The 17,867-nt window shown below is 43.5% G+C and overlaps 1 protein-coding gene across 1 annotated transcript in view; it reads left to right on the top strand.

The window, feature by feature from the left end:
- Window positions 1–17,867, top strand: part of tex10 (testis expressed 10) — a 180,702-nt gene that overhangs the window by 41,664 nt on the left and 121,171 nt on the right. Inside the window, exon 9 of the mRNA XM_072508933.1 lies at window positions 4,746–4,923. Coding sequence (XP_072365034.1) covers window positions 4,746–4,923 — 178 coding nt within the window. The remainder of the gene's footprint in view (window positions 1–4,745; window positions 4,924–17,867) is intronic.

The following is a 17,867-nucleotide window of genomic DNA, read 5'->3' as shown; positions in this document are numbered from 1 at the left end:
GTCGATCTGCTACTGGGTCACGTGCCCTGCGACTGGGACATGCTGTCGATGCGCTCTACCATGGCTGTCATTGACTGAACCATGCCTTGGGACACTTCCACTAATGCCGCTGACGTCGTGCACCAGGCTCTCCACTGTGGTCGTTAACCTAGTAGTTTTGGCCTTAGTGCCACCATTGCTGGTGCCATCTCCTGCCCCCATAGCCCCTGGGACGACTCCAGTCGGCTATGAATCTGTCACTGACATCCCCCTCTGAACATCACAGCTGCACCCTAGCATCTGCATCTGCTCCGGGTAAACCTGTCCAGAGGCTCAGCTTCTGATTGTGACCCAGTTGGGTCCTGGGATCCAGCAGACCTCCGACTGCTATCCCTCTTCAGCGTTCCTCCCTCCACCTGATGTGCATCAGCAGCTGTGTGGTGCTCACCAGATTGTGCCCCAGAAGCCTGTCCACTACTGTCTCCCATTAAAGTGTGTCCCTGCATTGGTGGAGGGTGGGGATAACAGCTGTGCCGCGAATACGGTGGCCTCCTCGGAGCTCCCCTCCAAGGTGTTCTCATGGGAGACTGACCCTCCGAGAACATGGGGAAACGGGGCATGTGGGGCCAGTCTCATCGGTGGCATGGCTGCGAGCTGTGTGAGGTCAGCTGTGCAGGAGCGGTTTAAGTGCTGCTCTCCCTTGTTCGCAGGGGGCTGGCGAGTGCAGTCGCGGCGATCATCAGGACAGTCATTTGCGGTGTGAAGCCTGTGGGGACTTGTTAAGTGGTCCAATTAAAGTTTTATAGCGGTGATGGCCTCGCCAGACCGGGTGTCAGGAAACTCGCCCGGTTCCACACTTAGAAATTTAGAAAATTTTCCATTAAACCACGCCCCTTGTCTTTCAATTTGATACCACCCTTAACTTTGGTTAGCCACTAATGATGTATCCTACTTGTAGTGTCTTTCTCAATGGAATTCATCTTTGCTGATAGTTATGGAATAGCTCCTTAAATGGCTGCTACTTCTTCTCTACCATGTTACCGTTAAAGCTATTTTCTAATTCCACTTTAGCCAACTGTGTCTTCATATCATTGGATATGGAATTGCCTTTGTTTAGATTTCAGGCACAGCTTCAGACCCAAGTTACTCAGAATCTATCCTGTTATGATCGTTCTTGCCAATGACCTTTATGAGGTCATTGATTAATCCTGTCTAATTATACATTGCCTGGTCTAAAATAATAATCTTTATTATTGTCACAAGTAGGCTTACATTAACATGGCAATAATAGCCTGTTCCCAAGTTGGTTCCAAGGAACTTCCCCAAATATGCAATTAACTCATCCTGCAGGCTTCTTTTGCCAAAGCTGCATCCAATCTATATACAGATAAAAAATTTCCACAACTGTGGCAGCAATTTTCTCGTAAGCTCCATTATTTCTTATTTATATCCATCAAACTCCACCAGAAACAGTGGAAGATCAAGAAATAGCTCAGAAAAAAGATCAGCGTTGAGCGCCAAGCATGCTCGTGAACTTCCAACAGTGTCTTGTCCAAAACCTCAAGTGTCCTTCCTAATGGAGTGGTTGAAAACTGGAAAGAACTGAAGACAACCATCATCTCACATTGTGAAAAAACCATCGGCTACAAGACCAGGAGACTCCCAAGACTGGTTCGCCGAGAACAACCATACCATCCAAAACCTCATCGACAAGAAGAGAAAAGCTCTCCACACCTGACAAACAGACATGACCAGGAAGGCAAAGAGGAGGAATCATCAATTAGTCAAACGGGTACAATGAAGAACTGGGAAGTCAAAAGCCAATGGTGGACAGAGAAAGCTTAGGAGCGGCAACTCCTCGCTGACTAGCAGTGCCACCAAGGCAATATATGGACCAACATCCTCGGCCTCAAACCAGTGCGGAGTAGGGACGGAATCCTCTGAAGAGACAGAGAAAATATTGCCTTTTGATGGAGTGAACACTTCAAAGCACTCCTCAACAGTGATACAACCAGCGATGCGGCAGGACGTGTTTGAGGAAATTCCCCGACTCCCCGTCAAAGATGATCTTGGACTCGCACCAAACGATGGATGAAATTAAAGCTTCCATGAAGAATGGAAAAGCTGCCGAAGTGGACGTGATTCCAGTGGAAACTTTCAAACATGGAGAAGAGATCACCCGTAATCTCCATCAGCTGTTACTGAAAATCTGGGACAGAGGGATGCCATCATCGCCACCGTCTTCAAGAAAGGAGGCAAGCAGACTGTGGGAATTAGCGCGAAATCTCCCAAATCCTTCTGAAAAGCTAGACTGGCTACTGACCAAGTGGTGGGACAGGGAACATGATTTGCAATGCTCGGCAACTTCCAGAGAAATGCCATTAGCAACAACAACCACACCCTACATGGTCGTCGTCGATCTAACCAAGGCTTTTGACTCCGTCAATAGGGGCAGGAGTCGGTCATTTGGCCCCTTGAGCCTGCTCCTCCATTCAGTATGATCGTGGCTGATCTTTTCGTGGACTCGGCTCCATTTACCCGCTTGCTCATCATAACCCTTCGTCCCTTTACTGTTCAAAACTCTATCGATCTTTGCTGAAAACATTCAACAAGGTAGCCTCAACTGCTTCACTGGGCAAGGAATTCCACAGATTCACAACTCTTTGGGTGAAGAAGTTCATCCTCAACTCAGTCCTAAATCTGCTCCCCCTTAGTTTTAGGCTATGCTCCCTAGTTCTAGTTTCATCCGCCAGTATACCCTTTCAAGTAAGGAGACCAAAACTGTACACAGCACTCCAGGTGTGGCCTCACAAGCACCCTGTACAGCTGCAGCATTAACTTCCCTGTTTTTAAACTTCATCCCTCTAGCAATGAAGGACAACATTTTATTTGCCTTCTTAATTACCAGCTGCACCTGCAAACCAACTTTTTTGCGATTCATGCATAAGGATACCCAGGTCCCTTTGCACAGCAGCATGCTGCACTTTTTTAAACCATTTAAATAGTCAATTTTGTTATTCCTACCAAAATGGATGACCTCATATTTACCAATATTGTACTCCATCTGCCAGACCTTTGCCCACTCAAACTATCTATATCCCTTTACATGAAGTTATGGACTTCTACACATGGAAAGACTTGCAACCCGCGAAGAGCTGGTGGAGAGACTGGAACTACCGAACGGTTAGGAACTCTGACATTTGCAAACCAAATACTTTCTCCACAAGGAGATGATGAGGTACCCGTGGGCCCCAAGAGGTACAATGTTGGAGGAGTTACTGGGTGTGGACAGTCTGGAAAAGGGGAACTGCGGGGACATAAACGGGTAACTCTAGGAAAGGATGCGCTCCTCACTGGACGGAATAAGGGAGAAATGGGAGGAAAAGTTAGGGACGGAAGTAGGGTGGGGACTCTGGAGCGAAGCACTGAACAGGGCCAACTCCACCATCTCCTGCCCAAACCTAAGCCTCGTGCATCTTAAGGTGGTGCACAGAGCACACCGCCAAGAAACCAAATGAGCAGGTCCTTCCTGGAGGTGAAGGACAAATGTGAACGGTGCCAGAGGGGCCCGACCAACCACACCCACATGTACTGGGTCTGTCCCAGACTTCTCGGGTTCTGGACAGCAGCCTCCTTGTCCAAGGTTGTGGGGGTGAAGGTGGAACCGTGCCCGAGAGTGGCAGTCTTTGGAGTATCGGACCAGCCAGAACTTCGTACGGGGAAGAGGGCCGGCGCGTTTGCATTTGCTTCCCTGATCGTCTGCCGGAGAATCCTGCTCGGCTGGCGATCAGCAGCACCACCCACGGTTGCAGACTGACTGGCAGATTTGTTGGAATTTCACCATCTGGCGAAGAGCAAGTACACCATTCGAGGGTCGGAAAATAGCTTCCACAAAGCATGGGGACCATTCAACCTGCTCCATGACCTGTGAAAAGCCAACAACTGATAAAATGGGGTGAGGGGAACGCACGTGAGCCACCTTGGCCACAGAATGCAGACAGGAACGGTGGGGGGGAAAGAAATGGGGGAGAGACTCGAGGAAACTCCAAAGGGGGGGCCCAGGGAGAGACCGACATGGGGACGAGAGGGCCCATCACATAGCACATAAGACAAACGCCAAACAAACCCATCTACAGTGAAAGAAAGGACCTAGGATAGGATCCGGAGATAGCACCAAAAGGGAGGGGGGGGGCCGAAAAGGAGCAGCATGTAAATTGTCACCATTTCCTCCATTTCTTGTACAGTGTAAAAATGCAAACTTTAATAAAAATATTTAAAACAAAATTAGTTGCACATGACCTGCCTTTCATGAATCCATGCTGCGTCTGCCCAATGGGGCAGTTACTTATGGTTGATTGACCGTACCTCAGTGTTTAATCTGCTTTTGTAGGTAGTTGTTCAACACAAGCATGTTATAATGTTAAAGTAGCAGCAGCAAACCCCCCCCCCCCAAAATGTGGTTCCTTCAGTGAGGTGAGGGAAATAGGTAGAACCGTGGCCTGAGGTCCGCTTGGGTAATGTACTGTCTTTTGAAATGAATTATTTGCTTGGTAATGGGTAGCACTGAGGAAGCCCATAATATTCTTCTGTTAAATAAATGGCCCAGTTTTTCTCTCTCTCATATCTATAGGTGGCAACTCACACTGGTTGTGACTTTAAAGACTATTGAGATCTTGTGATACTTTGTTCATTTTTGTCTGAAACTGGATAGTGGTTTTAATACTGGCATTTGTTATCTTACTGATATCATTGCAATTTTTACTTAGATCCACAAGATGGCACTATGGTCCTTCTTCCGACTGGAACACAGCATTCTTTAGTGCAGCTGGTGTATTTCTTACCACTTATTTCATCAGAGTTGTTGTCTTGCCTAAGTCGTTGCTGCACTATGGGAAGATTGTCCTCCAAACTAGCCATCAGTCTTATCCGAATACTACATACAAGGTAAGATTGTGAATGATTAAGTTCTTAAGATTATTCCTTTCTTAAGATCAGGTAAATGTCAAGGTCTTGAAAGCAAATAATGCTCTTATAATACTAATTAATTGTTAACACTAATTCATTGTTGCAATGTCACTGAATATCCTGAAATATTTATCTTTTAAGATTCTAAAAGTAGTCCTTATTAATAAGGAAGTGGAGGTGCTGGAAGATACTTACCTAGAACAACATAGTGACCATAACATTATTAGATATAATAAAATTGAGATGGAGAAGGAACAGTAAAAAAAAAAAAAAAAACAAGATTACTAACTGAAAAAAATGAATCTAAATTAGCGTCGATAGCGGTAGATAAGGTAGAACTTAGCAGTTGGAAGCTTTCAAACAGGAGGTGCATATGGGTCAAACTAGACATATTCACACGAAAAGTAAAGGTGCAGCAAAAAAAACAAAACTGGAATAGAGAAATTAATTTGAGACTTGGCAAAAGGACTATCTGATAATACAAAGTGAAGTCAAAAGGGCAGAAGCAAAAAATGTTTTGCACAAAGGTATAAAAATGACTAGAAAATAATATATAGGCGAGTATATAAGACTTTGGGAACATGTAACAAGTAAAAGAATAGTATAGCTGATGAGAGATGAAAAAGCAAGTCTTATGAAGCAAGTCAGTATTCATAAGAATAGTGAATGAGTACTTCAATTTGGTTTTTACAAATTATTTTTGAGGGTAATAAAAATATTGAAATTTGGTGGAACTCTGGAAAGTATTCTAAACTGTTGAGAGAAGTAATAAATTAAGTAGCACTGGTTTGACCACAGCCATCCTTCGATTTAAAGGGTTGACAGTGTTGCACAGTTGTTCATGAAGGACAAACCATATAACCAAAGATCTTTCAATCTAACGTCAGCAAATGGTAAACTTTTAAAGTCTTCGTAAAGCATAAAATTAATAATCACTTAGAAAGGCATAGGTTAATTAAGAGTGGTCAGCACCAATTTTTATGCAGTATATCTGGCAAATTTAATTGAGCGCTTTGAGGAAATGGCAGAGGATTTGATAAATGAAATGCCATGCAGGTTATGGATTTTCAAAAAGTGTTTGAGGTGCCCTGGAACAGATTTGTAAAAATTGAAACTGTTCGCATTACTGTCTGCGGAGTCTGCACATCCTCCCCGTGTGGTGCGTGGGTTTCCTCCGGGTGCTCCGGTTTCCTCCCACAGTCCAAAGATGTGCAGGTTAGGTGGATTGGCCATGATAAATTGCCCTTCATGTTCAAAAAGGTTAGATGGGGTTACGGGGATAGGGTGGAGTTGTGGGCTTAAGTAGAATGCTCTTTCCAAGACTCGATGGGCCGAATGGCCTCCTTCTGCACTGTAAATTCTATGATTAAAGAGAATATGAAAGCATGGATAGGAAATTGGCTTAAGGACAAAGTATTGGTTAATGGATACTTTATAGACTGAAGGGAAATAAACGGTGATGTACTTGAGGGGTAAGGATAAAAACAATAAATGCTGGAAATACTCAGCAGGTCATTCAGCATCTGTGGACAAAAACCGAGTTAATAATTCAGGTTGTTGATGACCCTTGATAAGAACTTTCAAACTGAAGTATTAATTCTTTTTTTTTTTAAAGAGGTTGGAGGCATTGTTGAGAAAGCTGAAAGAAGGGTCACTATTCATTTTTGCGTATAACCAACAAAGAAATAGTGTTAAACCTATATAAATCATAAATTAGACAACTGCTAAATTGTGTTCAATTTTGGACAACATACCCTAAGAACATCAAGATCATGGAAAGGTGGGTGGCATGTGGTTAACACTGGGGTACGGCGCTGAGGAACTGGGTTCGAATCCCAGCCCTGGGTCACTGTCCATGTGGAGTTTGCACATTCTCCCCGTGTCTTCGTGGGTTTCACCCCCACAACCCAAAAGATGTGCAGGTTAGGTGGATTGGCCACGCTAAATTGTCCCTTAATTGGAAAAAACATATTGGGTACTCAAGTTTATATTTAAAAAAAAGATAATTGAAAGGTTGCAGACATTGATATCAGAGTTAAAGGATTCTGTTATGATGAGAAACTATGACTCTCTTCATTTAGTGCTCTTCACTGGGGCTGGTTTAACACAGTGGGCTAAATAGCTGGCTTGTAATGCAGAACAAGACCAGCAGCGTGTGTTCAATTCCCGTACTGACCTCCACGAACAGGCGGCGGAATGTGGCGACTAGGGGTTTTTCACAGTAACTTAATTGAAGCCTACTTGTGACAATAAGCGATTATTATTATTTAGATGGATAGTAAAAAATCAGATATAATTGTAATTTGGACATTCAGAATTCTCCCTCTGTGTACCCGAACAGACGCCAGAATGTGGCAACTGGGGGCTTTTCGCAGTAACTTCATTGCAGTGTTAATGTAAGCCTACTTGTGACAATAATTATAAAAAAAATAATAGGAAGGCTTTTGATCAAGTGAACTGAACGAACAATTTGAGTTGAGCAGGTAATCTGAGGGTAGATATTTAGAATAATTGTTAAATTTAGAGGGCAGAATTTAAAAGCCTTTAAAAGATAAGTGGTAAATATTTGAATACAGATTATTTAAATTACACAGAGAAAAAAACCCCCAAATCAAACTAAATGGATAGCACTTTCACTTGGACAGGTATGATGGACCAAATGCCTCCCCTCTGATGTCAAACACTAAAATTCTATTTTAATATACAAACTTATGAATTAGAAGCAAGGGTAAGCCCCTTGAGCCTGATGTCATTCAATAAGATCATGGCTGATCAAATTTTAACTTCAACTTCTCATTCCTCCCTACCCCGATAACCTTTCCGCTCCCCTTGCCTTTCCACCCCCCTTGCTTATCAAGAATTTATCTACTTCCACCGTAAAATTATTCAATAACTCTACCTAAGCCACCTTTTGAGGGAGCAAATTCCAAGGTGTCTCAACCCTCGAGCTTTTTTTCCCCTCGTCTCTGTCTTAACTGGGCGACCCCTTATAGATTCTCTCGCAAGAGGAAACATCCTCCCCATATGCACCCTGTCAAGACCCCTCAGGATCTTAAAGGTTTCAATCTAGTCGCCTGTTACTCTTCTAAACTAGTGGATACAAGCCTAGCCTGTTCAGCCTTTACTCATAAGGCAATCTGCCCATTCCAGGTATTAATCTACTAAACCTTAGAATCATAGACTCTGAACTGCTTGTAGTGCTTTTACATCTTTCCTTAAGTAAGACCAGTACTGTACTGCAGATAGGGTCTCATCAATGATCTGTATAACTAAAGCAGAATGTACCTCCTCTTGTGTTCAATTCCCTAGCAGTAAACAATAGCATTCTATTAGCTTTGCTAACTACTTGCTGCACGTGCAAATAGTTAGCATTCAAGTACGAAGACACACGATCACTCTGCACCTCCGAGCTCTGCAATCTCTCACCACTGAGATAATGTGCTTTATTCCCACTCGCCTAACCTATCAATGTCCATTTGTGATTTATTTTTGTCCTCTTCACAACTTACTTCCCTGCCTATCTTTGTGTCTTCCCAAATTTAGCAACCATACTGTTGGTCCCTTCACCCAAATTGTTTATATAAATTGCAAAAGGTTGAGGCCGAAACACTCATCTCTGTGGCACAGCACTTGTCATATCCTGCCCAACCGAAAATGACCTGTTACTCTCTAATTTCTGTTAGCTAACCAATCTTCTACCCATGCCAAAATTTTACCCCTACACCATGAGCTTTTATTTTCAGCAATAATCGGCGTCACGGTAGCACAGTGGTTAGCACTGTTGCTTCACAGCGCCCTGGTCCAGGTTTGATTCCCACTTGGGTCACTGTGCGGAGTCTGCACGTTCTCCCCGTGTGTGCGTGGGTTTCCTTCAGCAAGTCTCGAAAGACATACTGTTAGGTAATTTGGACATTCTGAATTCGCCCTCAGTGTACCCGAACATGCGCTGGAATGTGGCGACTAGAGGCTTTTCACAGTAACTTCAGAGGAAAATTCAGAATGTCCAATTCACCTCACAGTACATCTTTTGGGATTGTGGGAGGAAACCGTAGCTACCAGAGAAAACCCACATAGACACTGGGAGAACGTGCAGACTCGACACAGACGGTGACCCAAGCCGGGAATCGAATCTGGGACCCGGGTGCTGTGGCTCAAAATTAGTACATTGTTGTGCCATGGGCCCTCGCCCACTATGACCTAAGATGAAAAGATCAAAGTTTTTTTAATCATAATCCTTGTAGCTGGAGGAGAATAGATACTTAAATGCCATTAGTTTGGATGAGATTGTAAACCTGGTTGAAAAGATGAAAGGACAATGTACATCACTACTCCCTTCATGCTTGTACAGAAATACTTTAAGATGCATGACTGCGACCTAATTTTCTTAATGTGTCTGCTTGGAGGGGAGTTTTGGTACAATGTTTTCTGTTTATTGCTGAAAAAAGAGACATGTTGCTGAAGCTATTTTGTCTTGCACTCGGGAGTGGGGCGGGGGGACTAGAATGCCTACTTTCAAAGGATCACAATTTATACTACAGGAGAAAAGGGTGCTGATTGATTGACAAGTTGACTCTGATTGTTTAAGGCATTGCAATGGAGAAAGCAACTGGGTACTGTAAACGCGCCAGTCTCCTGGGTAATTCAAAAAGCTACAAGGATTGAGCATATTCTTTTTACTTGGAGCAAAAGGGTCCCTATGCATGGAAGTATGTTGCTTTTTGCAAATGAGCCATGTTACAAGTGTGGCTGATTATCTTAATTGGTTGTTAGTGTAGCTATTAGTGCACTCCGGATTCTTCAGCATGTGCTGCCCAATCGTGGAGTCACATCTGACAGACTTTAGATATCTTCCAAAGTGGACTAGTTTAATATGGTTTGTACTCTGTCTATTACCAGCAACCAAAGGAACATGATATTTGATTCAATCAGCCAATCACTGGAACATGCGGCATCTCACCGGCACTGAAATTTATGGACTTTGTTAAATTTTGTATCTTTGGGTGGGGGTGACTTGACATAAATGTTCTATAATCCTTGGAAATAAGCAAGCTGAATTATTATTTAATTTTGGCCTGCTCCCCTTCACTGTGTACAGAGCCAATTTTGAATTTGTCTTCTCATTCCATTGAAAATGGAAAGATTTCAGTACATTTAATAAATAATTGCACATTTTCAAAACATTCACTGTGAAATTGTATTTAGAATGGGGGGTAACGACGGCATATGATTTGTTTCTACATAAAGTATTTTACAATTTCAATGTGCTGTAGATGTTATACCACTTGAGAGTTAAGGGCCTCCGGGTGCTCCTGTTTCCTCCCACAGTCCAAAGATGTGCAGGTTATGTGAATTGGCTATACTTAATTGCACCTTAGTGTATACCATGAATGTATAGGTTAGGTGGGGTTACGGGCAATAGGGTGGGGGAGTGGGCCAAAGTAGGGTCCTCTTTCAGAGGGTCCCTGCAGACTCAACGGGCCGAGTGGCCTCCTTCTGCACCGTAGAAATTCTATGGTTCTCGGTGCTGCCTTTGTTCTGTTCCTAGTCTCAATGCAAAAACCCTTGTTGAAAGCGTGACTGAGGTTTTAAAACAGTGAATTAGGTTCATAATTGCTGCATACCCTCACATTTTTAAAGAAGCTTAGTGAAATTTTAGCTTCCACTCTCACCACGTGTGTTTCCCCCAATCATTTACTTTGACTAGTAAAAATTAGAGGCAGGAATTCAGTGAATTTTTTTGTTGTTATTCTTGGTTTGCTGTCTGGGAAAATGCTTCAATGTGATTGGTACTTACTTCGCTTGACGACATTACTCTTCCTGGAGGCCATAGATTTAGGCTAAGGGGTAGCAGATTTAAACCAGAAATTAGGAATTACTTCACTCCAATGGTAGTGAATCTGAGGAATTCTCTACCCCAGAGCGCAGTGGACGCCGAAACATTAATCAAATTTAAGGAGATGATAGGCAGATTTTTAATTAGTAGCGGGATGAAAGGTTATGGAGGGTGGGCAGGAAGATGGAGATTAGGCCGAGATTAGATCAGCCATGATCACATTGAATGGCGGAAGAGGCTCAAGGGGCTGAATTGCCTATTCCTCCTAGTTCTTCTGTTCTTAGATTCTTTTAATTTGCACCAAATTTAAATTATGTCAGCCCATGCCACTGAGATTGCTAGAGCTTTTGTGGGCAGGTTTCTTCTCGGTCATTGAGTACAGTTGCTTTACTGTTGATATCAAAATGAGGCCTTGTAATTATGTTGCTTCCCAGTGTAAAAATGAAACAACCCGTTGATCTCTAAGACTTGATGACGAGTGGTCTTCATAGTGTAATTTTATGATGCAAGTCGAAACTGTAATCTCTGATGTGTTTTGTGACCTATTAACTTTTTACAAATATTAACAAAGTGATCTTTAAATACATTTTAGTTTATAACTATTAATGAGCTTGAATGAAGTCCCGGAAGACGTGCTTGTTGGGTGAATTGGACATTGTGAATTCTCCCTCCGTGTATCCGAACAGACGCCGGAATGTGGCGACTAGGGGCTTTTCACAGTAACTTCATTGTAGTGTTAATGTAAGCCTACTTGTGACAATAATAAAGATTATTATTATTAAACTTGTTAGTTTCACATACTCTTTCTCCAAGAACTTTGTTTTCACAGCATAATTTGCCAACATTTAATTGGAAGTCGGGGGTTGATTAATTTTTCCACGAAAGTTGATTAGGTTACAGCTTCTAAAAATACTTGGTGTTGAAGTGGGGATCCCTTAAAATGACAGATGGGCATAAATTTGGACACATTAACGTCCGTATAAGATAGAACAACCGATTTTGAGTTGGAAGCTCTGTGATGCTTTGTCTTGCACTACACACACAGACTTTGTGTGATGATAGTGACGCAAGTAGAGCTTTCATTTGTGGTAAAGGGCATTGATTATCTGGACAACTAACATAGTTTCTCAGTTCCTTTATAGTAACTGGCTTCTTGCCAAGCAGGTGGAATAGCTGGGGTTTTTTTTTGCACTTGTGGTTAATGCAACAACTCAATGCTGCCAGTGAATAGGTTTCATTTTGTAGATCATATCAACCTGTGTGGAAGAAAATAATATTTTGTTTGTTTCCTATTGCAGCAATGTAGGCAATTGTATGTAGGTATTTTAATAAAATCATTTATGCACTTAATTAAATAGTAACGGGTAAGACCCTGGCATGGATAGAGGATTGTCTGACTGGTAGAAGGCAGAGAGTGGGGATAAAAGGGGTCTTTTTCAGGATGACAGCCGGTGACTAGTGGTGTGCCTCAGGGGTCTGTGCTGGGACTACAACATTTCACCATACATTAACGATCTGAAAGAAGGAACTGAAGGCACTATTGCTAAGTTTGGAGATGATACAAAGATCTGTAGAGGGACATATAATATTGAGGAAGCAGGAGGGCTGCAGAAGGACTTGGACAAGCTAGGAAAGTGCGCAAAGAAATGGCAGATGGAATACAATGTGGAAACGTGTGAGGTTATGACTTTGGAAGGTGGAATGGAGGCAAAGACGTTTTTCTAAATGGGGAAATGTTCAGGAAATCAGAAGCACAAAGGGACTTGGTAGTCCTTGTTCAAGATTCTCTTAAGGTTAATGTGGAGGTTCAGTCAGCAGTTAGGCAGGCAAATGTCATGTTGTGAAGACTAGAATACAAGAGTAGGGATATATTTCTGAGGCTGTATCAGGCTCTGGTCAGACCTCTTGGAGTATTGTGAGCAGTTTTGGGCCCCGTATCTAAGGAAGGATGTGCTGGCCTTGGACAGGGTCCAGAGGAGGTTCACAAGAATGATCCCTGGAATGAAGTGCTTGTCGGTCGTATGAGGAACGGTTGAGGACCCTGGCTCTGTACTCATTGCGAGTTTAGAAGGATGAGGAGAATTTTATTGAAATTTACAGGATACTGCAAGGCGTAGATAGAATGGACGTGGAAAGGATGTTTCCACTTGCAGGAAAAACTAGAACCAGAGGCCACATCCTCAGACTGAAGGGACGATCCTTTAAAACAGAGATGAGGAGGAATTTCTTCAGCCAGAGGGTGGTAAATCTGTGGAACTCTTTGCTGCAGAAGGCTGTGGAGGCCAAATCACTGAGTATCTTTAAGATAGAGATAGATCGGTTCTTGATTAATAAGGGGATCAGGGGTTCTGGGCATGAGAAAAATATCAGCCATGATTGAATGGCGGAGCAGACTCGATGGGCCGAGTGGCCTAATTCTGCTCCTATGTCTTCTGGTCTTATAATTCACTGACTTGGTATCATTAGGTAAGTTGGAGATAGCTTTTCTTTGGTGTACCAATTAAACAACTTTAACAATATGAACTGTTGTGGTATAGCTTGTCGTTATGAGTTATAGATCTGAGGTATTGCTCTTCTAACTTCTACAACCATTTCCAAACTAGCTGGAATACCTTATCATTTCCCCCTCCAATTACAGTTGTCAACCTGGTTCTGAGATTTTTGCCATATGTTTAGCAGCAGGGCACTTGTACTTTACCTGGGGCCTCGTGTGTAGATGCAAGTACCTCGAGCTGGAAAGGAGACAGTTTAAAAACAAAAAATAAATAAATAAATAAAAAATGATGGGTTAATGCTTATTGTTCATTGCCCCATTGAGACTCTGGGCATACTTATTTTGGGTGTCATTTAATCAGAAACTGAAGAATAAATAAAAATCTGATGAAGAAAATAGAAGAACTTGAAAGTGTGGATGCTTATAATTGCATATAGAGACCGTGTTATGGGCCAGGGTTTAGAAAACTCCAAAGTATATCATGGAGTTCACCTGACTTACAACTGTTTATTGATTTTGGTTACGATGAGCAATTCAACAGAGGCCTTCAGCACTTTTAATCAAAAACAAGCTTTATTCTACAAATTTAGTTAACATTTTTATAAACACGCACTAAGAATTTTTATCAACTACAAACATAAATACCCCACACAACTACAGTAATATATGTATCACCCTTAATAAATTCACCCCTTTTAACTGTTCCAATTTAATAACAAGATCCCATAAACCAGTACCGCCTTTTCAAAGGTATGGCCCAGCACACAGCACTCAAGACCTGGTATGAATGCTCGTTTCCTTTCCACAACAGCAAGTTTGAATTCCTTCCAGAAAGCAATTATTTCTTTTGAATTATCAAGTAACCTGGAAGCAGCTTTTAAACTAAAGATAGAGAGACAGGCTAAGATACTTCTCTTTCTGAGTACAGCAGCCAAATGTGAAAAGCAAAAACCCAAGAGCCACAAATAAGCCCCAAACCAAAGCCAAAGTAAAAACCAACTCCCAGAGCCATAGCCCAGCTCCACCCACACAATGACATCACTGAAGCCATGTGATAAGACAAAAACATTTCTTAAAGGGGCACTCTCATGACAACCGTAAGACAAATAAAGGCACGCTTGCAATTGCAAGAGCAAAAAGAACTCTAAAGAAGTGACATCCAGGAAAGAAAATGTCAGAATTCCAGCCATTTACTCAGAGCTGAAGAGCTACAGAGATCTCTTATAGCGGGCAAAGTGAAAGGCACCGGAATTGGGCACAGTTGGATGATGGACGTCACAGCGTGGTTCCAGACAAGTTATCGTGAATCTGTGGGCATGGCGTAAGACAGATGAGCATGACATACCTTGACCATAGATCTCCTGGTAGAAGAAGTTGCAAGCAACAACAGTCATCAGAAAGCTGTTATTGTTGAATTGAGGAAACAAACTGAAAGTAGCTTCATTTCGATGGGGATTTTTGCACTATCTTTTAAAACAAAATCTGACCCTGAAGGTTTTCTGAATGAAAGCGTAATTCCACACTGCTCCTGGGGATGTACGGTCACCAAGTTGGCTTGGAAATTATGTTGAGGTGGTGTAGCTCTGTCCTGCCACCTTACTTCCTGTGAGCATCACTACCCTACCCGCCCTCCACCGAGTTTGGGCTTCATTTCAAAAAGGCAGCAATGAGTTGCTTGTAGTTTTCTGTGCTATGTTGGGTGGTGGTAATTGAATCTAAGCTGTTAAATTCACTGCTCACAAGGCGTTTGTAGATCAATGCTGCTCAAACTGTTTTGTATACTTCTATTACTTAGGCCAGGGGGCCACTTCTTCTAACCCACTTGCTTCCATTTGGCACCCCAAAATGTTAATCAGAATTAACGTCAATACTGGCACTGCTTTTCATGAGACATTGCTGTGGGACTGGAGTCACATGTAGGTTAGGTAAGTACAGCAGATTACCTACCACTTGTTGAAATACAGGTCACAAATGTTCGACAGTATTTGGCTCACTTGGCCACCATATGAACTGCAATAGTGTGTTTAGCAGTCAGATGTTTTATAGGTGCCTAATGTCATAGTTCATGGCCGGGACTCTCCGAACCTCCGCGCCGCAATCGTGCTCGGCGCGGGGGCAGAGAATGGAGAATTCTCTGGGGGCAGAGAACTGGAGAATTGCCGCCGGTCATGTGCGTGGTCGATGCGGCTCCGGTTGGGGGCCGTTGAAAGAGGCCCCCGTGGCGATTCTCCGCGGACGACCGGCCGAGTTCCCTCCGGCGTGGTTCACTAATGGTTCCACGTGTTGGGAGCTCGGAGTTGCGGCTGCGGTGGCCATTCTGGTGGGGGGGGGGAATTTGTCACCAGGGGAGCTCCTACGGCAGCCAGGCCTGCGATCGGAGGCGCGATCTGTGGGGGGGGGGCTACTTCTTCATCGCAGGCCCCCTGTGTGGGTCCGCGATGTTGCGTGGACCCGCGGCCGGAAGTGCAGGGCCCCGGAGTGCTCCATGTAGCTCCGGCTGCCAATCCGGCCCTGCTTGCACCTTTTAAAAACAGCGAATCAGGGCAGCATGTGGCGCAGTGGATAGCACTGGGATTGCGACGCTGAGGACCTGGGTTTGAATCCTGGCCCTGGGTCACTGTCCATGTGGAGTTTGCACATTCTCCCCATGTCTGCATGGATTTCACCTCCACAACCCAAAGATGTGCAGGTTAGTTGGATTGGCCACGCTAAATTTCCCCTTAATTGGAAATAAATAAATAATTGGGTACTTAAATTTATTTTAAAAATACGGAGAATCACTCGGGACTTTCTCACGGGCGTGTGGGCTTAGCCCTATTATTGGGGAAGCCTGCCCCATATGTTGTAAAATATTTTTTTTTTCATCCCTTTTTCACATTTTCTCCCAAATTTACCCCCAACAATAAACAATAATCGGTAACGAATGTAATGTCAATCTCCATAACAATAACAACGATTCCATCCTCCCACCAAACCCCAGACATTGGCCTGCATGTTAACATAAACAAATGACAAAAAGGAATCTGGAATCACCCATAGTCACCATTAACACATACAGCCGATGTTCGATGTGATCCAATTCTCGAAAGTGCATAATGAATAACACCCATGAATTGTAGAACCCCTCCATCCTTCCCCTCAGTTCAAATTTGAACTTTTCACGTGTTAAGAATTCCAGCAGGTCTCCCCCGCCACGCCAGGGCACAGGGTGGAGAGGTTGATCTCCACCCTAACAGGATCCGCCTTCGGGCGATCAATGAGGCGAAGGCTACAACATCTGCCTCCGCACCTGTTTCCAACCCCGGCTGGTCCGAAAGCCCGAATATGGCCTCCTGAGGGCCCGGCTCCAGTTTCATGTGCACCACTTTAGAGATTAGCCTAAACATTGTCTTCCAGTAATCCTCCAGCTTTGGACAGGACTGAAACATATGAATGTGGTTTGCAGGGCCTTTCCCCGCAACGTTCACATACATCCTGTACCCCCTCAAAGAGCCGGCTCATCCTCGCCCTTGTAAGGTGCGCTCTATACACCACCTTCAGCTGTCTCCGCCTCAACCTCTCACACTAGGTGGAGGCGTTCAGCCTCCGGAGCACCTCATACCAGAACCCCATCTCCATACCCTCTGCCCCATATGTTTTAAAATCTAACTTTTAGGAATTCAGATTTTAACTGTAGAACATTGTGCATCTGTTTGAGAACCTGGAGAAAACAGCTATGAAGTAAATACAATCCAAAAAGGTTTGGAGTTTATTACACCAGAAGGTGACATTTCTTTCTTTTACTTAGCAAGAGATCTTATTTGGCTAAAAACGTGATGTCTTCCATTGGTCCCATAAAATGAAGTGTTTCACATGTGGTTTCACAGCCTGAGAACAGGCCATATGTGCCACATTACCATGGTGATGGGTGGAGTTTAGTGCAATGCTTTACTTTGAGTTTATCTCTGTGGATTCAGTTGGGGCATTGCCAGCAGGCAAGACTGGTTGATTTTGAAGAGACTTTTGAGAACTTTGGGTATTTTGTAGCTCCTAATGTTTTGGGAAGTCGAGAGATAAAGTCCGAAATAGTGTGTGTTGCATTTGTCTTCCATGATGCAGCCGGCAAGTGGGAAGCTGGTATTCCGTGTAAGTCCAAGTTGGAAAGGGGGAAAACGACTGGAAGATTTGTTTAGCTGGAAGCTAAAGGAAGAATTCTACAGGAATCCTCAATAAAAAGCAGTTAACCTTCTTGCATGCTGGAGGATATTTTTTTGTATTAGTTTGCAGGATCTGTATGTCCTTGGCTAAACCAACATTATTGCCCGGCCATAATTTCCATCGCAGAAGGTGGTGAACTGACTCCTTGAACTACTGCAATGCTGTTTGGGAATTCCAGGATTTTGATGCAGTGACGGTGAAGGAATGGTGTTCCAAGTCAGGATGGTGTGTGGCTTGGAGGGGAATTTGCTGTGGTGATATTCCCGTGCATCTGCTGTCCTTGGCCTTTTAGGTGGTAGAAGTCACTGGTTTGGAATGTGCTGACATAAGAAGCTTGATGAGTTGCTGGAGTGCACCATGTAGAGGGCACACACTGCAGCCACTGAGTCAGTGGAGGAG

This window comes from Scyliorhinus torazame, chromosome 6, assembly GCF_047496885.1.
Source record: "Scyliorhinus torazame isolate Kashiwa2021f chromosome 6, sScyTor2.1, whole genome shotgun sequence".
NCBI classification, from domain to species: domain Eukaryota; kingdom Metazoa; phylum Chordata; class Chondrichthyes; order Carcharhiniformes; family Scyliorhinidae; genus Scyliorhinus; species Scyliorhinus torazame.
This window is presented reverse-complemented; position numbering and strand designations above follow the sequence as displayed.